Below are 4,533 nucleotides of genomic sequence, written 5' to 3'. Positions count from 1 at the left end.
AGAGAGAGAGAGAGAGAGAGAGAGAGAGAGAGAGAGAGAAAAGAGGTAGAGCGCGCTAGAGAGAGGAGATGAAGGGGGAGGGAGGGAAGAGAGTCAATTTTGATCAGAGCTTACTTTGCAGCAAATGAAAACTTGAACTGTATAGAAATGTATGAAAACATTCTTTATCCTTCCTCCGTGGGCTCTCTTTCTCTCTCCCCCCTCTCTCTCTCTCTCTCTCTCTCTTCTCTCTCTCCTCCTCTCTCTCTCTCTTCTCTCTCTTCTCGCTCCTCCCCCCTCCTTCTCTCATGATCCTCTACATTCTACAACATACCGATTCCGACATTCCATTTCATCGATTACGTATGATGTGAGTAAATTGTTACTTGCGCTCGCTTGCACACGGGCGGATATATTAGGAGAGCGATGTTTTGCAGAAGCGTCAATAGAGAGCAAAATCTCGAGCTTTCTGGCGATATTAGTAAATGTGTTCATCGGAGGATCGCTCATCGGAGGGATTAGCCATAGCGTCGTGAGGCTGAGAGTGACAAAAACCTTGCACAAATTAATTGCGTTCGTATACATCCGACCGTTGAATGCCTGTAATATATATATAGTAATATGTGTATATATATAATATATATAATATATTTAATACAGCGAGGTATGAATGACAAAGACGTATTTGTCATCATCAGGAGCGATATTTGTCATGAATACGCTCCGAATATATGTGTATGCATAGCCGCATCGTGTAATATCATAACTCTTCTCTGCAGTGACCGTTCGGAGTAATGTTTGCTATTTCGTGATAATTTAATGCGTTGATGTGTCGGCATGCAGTCGAAGTCACGGCGCGTGCTTGGCGTTCGCAGCGCGGGTATGGTCTCTCCTTAATTTTTGTCTCTCATGGCATAGAGGGCATAGAGCCTAGTTTTCTCTTAACAGGAATCACGTAGGGTAGCGAGGGTTTGAGCCATAGTCAACCCCATTGTGTAGCGGTGGATTTCTGAATTCTACGCAGTATCAACGAAAGCTAATCATGAATAACGTGCCTTCAAGGCACAGCTCAACGACCAAAGCGGAACTCGAACCCCAGATCGCTTAAGCCTAGCGCAAGACTTGCGACTTTGGTTGCTCGTCGCTGCAACCTGCAACCGGCATGCGATCGGTCGCACGCATCATCGTGGTGCGCATGGCAAGTCGCTGATCTAGCCCGCACACATGCGATTTCGGAGCGATTGGGAGCGACGAGTTGCTGAAAATAAAACCAGTTTGATTTCTTGCAATACGTTGAATAAGCGCGAGGAACGGAGACGATAGCGATTTCACAGCAATTTCGACTCGCGATTCTAGAATCTGAGCTGATTGCAATGAAAAAAAGTCGCACCCAGCTTTGGGCAATCAGTAATGTGGTTTGCTTTTATCGTGTGCAGGTGGTTGAGGTCGACTGCTAACCGCATCCCTCCTGGTTATTGCCACGCTGACCCCCGCCGTGCCATGGCGCTCGAGCCTCTTCAAGGAAGGCTTCCACTTCCTCGGCCTTGGTGACCGCGACAAGCTTGCATCCGCACACCACTAGATGGCGAAATCATCTACAGCAAGAAACAGACGTGTGCTGCATCCCCGAGCACGGGCGGAGGCTGCGTCGAGCATCACCCCGGTTACCTGTCCATCCGCATGCCAAGGAGTCGAGGTAACTACCAAGTGAAGCATCAATGTCAGGCCTCTCACTCCCCCACTCCACCTCACTCCACCCACTCCCACCCTCACTTCCACCCTCACTCCGCACCCACTCTCATCTCACTCCACCCTCACTCTCATCCCCACTCACCCTGCGAACTTCCCACCGCTCGACCTCATCCCCAATCCCACCTACACTCCACAGACCAGGGTGTATCTGGTGTATCTGGTGTATCTGGTGTATCTGGTGTATCCGGTGTATCTGGTGTATCACTATCACGTAACTTTGCTGCTCTGCGCTCACGGTATCGCGTCACTGCTAATTGCCACTCCGCGAATAGCTCGATCTGCATGGTTTTCGCTATAATGTAGATGGCAAGGCAGGGGAAATGAAGCCAGCGTAATTGGCATGGGAGGTAGGTGACCGAAATGTAGATCGTTTTCAGAACAGCGTTTCTGCGTGCGTGTGCGTGTGCGTGTGCGTGTGTTCGTGTGACTGGGTATGTGAGGGTGTGTGACAGTGTGTGAGTGCATGCGTGTGCCTGCATGAATTTGTGTGCGCGCGTGTGTACGTGCGTGCGTGCGTGCGTGGGTGGGTGCATGTGTGATGGCGTGGGTCTGGCTGGGTGCGTTTGCGTTTGTGAGTGTGTTTGTGAGTGCATGCGTGCGTGTATGCGTGCGTGTATGCGCGTGTGGGTGAGCGCGTGCGTGCGAACGTCTAATCGACTTGTATCCACCCAGACGACCCCCAGTGCTTGTTAACGAATCGTTTATAGCGAGAGATGTAGGATTTCCTTTACCGCGTACGCGTAATGACTTCGCATAGAGTAGAGCTATTTGAGGATTGCTTCCTTTATCGGCTGCCACGTGCTTCGGCCCCGATTAGATTCGGCTGGTGCGCATCTCTGTGGAATCTACGGCGATATTCCGTCGAGTGCTCTGTTAGAGTTAGAAATGCAATCAACGCGGCCGCTCGCTGCAATGAAGCGCTCGTCACGTTAGAGCGATCAACTGCAGCGTGTACGTACTCTCCTGTAAATCCTGCGTGCGTGCGTGCGTGCGTGCGTGCGTGCGTGTGGGGGCGTATATGTGTTTGTATGTGTGTGTGGATTCCACCCTCACTCCCACCCTCACTCTCATCCCCACTCCCACCCTCACTCCCACCCTCACTCCCACCCTCACTCTCATCCTCACTCTCATCTCCACTCCCACCCTCACTCCCACTCCCACCCTCACCCTCTCCCCCACTGCCACCCTGACCCGCGCCCCCACTCCCTGCATGCTTGACACAGACACAGGCCATGTCAAGCATCACCACAGATAGATAAATGCGTGTGTACATGCACGTGTTCCTGCGTGTATGTGTGGATAAACGCGCGTGCGCGTGTCTGTGTGCGTGCGTGTGCGCATGTGTGCGTTCGACGTGAGCATGTTTATATGTGTGTGGGGCATGCGTGTGCGTGTGTATGTATGTGTGGTGTGTGTGGGTGCGTGCGTGAGCGTGCGTGCGCGTGCGTCCGTGCGTGCACGTGTGTTTGTGTGCGTGCGTGCATGTGTTCCTGCGTGCGCGTGTGTGTGCGTGCCTGCGTGTATTATTATGTTCCCGAGTGCGCGCGCCCGCGTGTATATGTATGAGCCGTAAGCACGTGTTCCCGCCGTGCATGTATTGGCAGTCGCGTTGCCAGAGGTGGACGACAGCAATCTGTCATGACATGAGTAGTGCATCGATCCGGTGGTTAATCTCAGTAGCAATTAGTGCAAGCTGCCGCCCGCAGCCTCGCTCACACACACGCACGCACACGCACCAGAGCACGCACACGCGCACACACGCACGCACGCACGCACACACACACACACACGCGCACACACACAGGCTGTGGGGCTGGCTGATCAGCATGGTTACATACCAAACACTTTGTCATCGTGATGCATTCGCACGTTACAGCGGGCAAGCGGCACGCAATGCTGATTGACACTAAGTGTGTATATATCAAGAGTACATAATAGAGATTATGTACTCCTGGTATATATGTATGCAAAAGTGACATAAAGTGCTGATTCGAAACGTTCCCGTTGGCGTACTGTGCCCTTATTAAGCTCGCAGCAACACGAGACAGTCTAGAATCGATATTTATACACTGGATTCGACCAGTGAATATAAATGTACAATTCTTTTTTGTTAGTCGGCCGTAAATTTGACGGGTCTTTCAGTTGAGCAATATTATGTCATTGTAGTTTGGACGTCATATACGAAATATTAGCATGTGTCCACTCCGTGATGTGTCCACATTGTGTCATTCACGTTAAATATCCCGGTTAGTATGTATAAGTTATAACGTTAAACGTTAACGCGTAGGTGATTGTGGTTTCTCTAGGAGACACCAAATCCCACTATTATTGACCAGTATTGGTTATTCGTGTAGAAAAAAAACCCCACAAGGAGTGCGTCACACACTCGCGTTGTTTTCGCCGCACAATGTTGATGTATTTACGTCACGGCAATCAGACATTCGCTATGTAATATCGATTACTAGATTGCCACAGCGTGCGGGCGTGCGCTCAGTCTCTAGACTGTAGTATCGCATGCGTGGGAGGGAGTGCGAGGCAGCGAGTAAATGTGTGCTCGCGAACGCGCGTGTGCGTGGGTGGACATTGTAGATTAGAGTTCATCGGTGAATGGACTGCGTTCATGTCAGTGATAGCATTCTACATTCATGACAGCAAATCGCAGTGAATGAAACGGCTGTCTAATCTCTGCTCTCTGGGCGTACATGTACGCACACTGGCAAAATCCTCTTCTTTCTGCACGTGAGCAATCATATATATATATATATTATGTATACATATATATATATATATAATATATATATT

General features: G+C 50.2%; 1 protein-coding gene across 1 annotated transcript in view; it reads left to right on the top strand.

Moving 5' to 3' along the window:
• The first annotated feature begins 1,461 nt into the window (after positions 1 to 1,461).
• LOC106818702 (TBC1 domain family member 16-like) overlaps positions 1,462 to 4,533 on the top strand; it is a 45,110-nt gene continuing 42,038 nt past the window's right edge. The window contains exon 1 of the mRNA XM_014823382.1: positions 1,462 to 1,675. Within this exon, the coding sequence (XP_014678868.1) occupies positions 1,562 to 1,675 (114 nt within the window). The 5' untranslated portion in view covers positions 1,462 to 1,561. The remainder of the gene's footprint in view (positions 1,676 to 4,533) is intronic.

Source organism: Priapulus caudatus, unplaced genomic scaffold, assembly GCF_000485595.1.
Source record: "Priapulus caudatus unplaced genomic scaffold, Priapulus_caudatus-5.0.1 Scaffold37, whole genome shotgun sequence".
In the NCBI taxonomy this organism is placed as follows: domain Eukaryota; kingdom Metazoa; phylum Priapulida; class Priapulimorpha; order Priapulimorphida; family Priapulidae; genus Priapulus; species Priapulus caudatus.
Note: the sequence above shows the minus strand (reverse complement) of the source record. Positions and strands in the feature narration are given on the sequence as shown.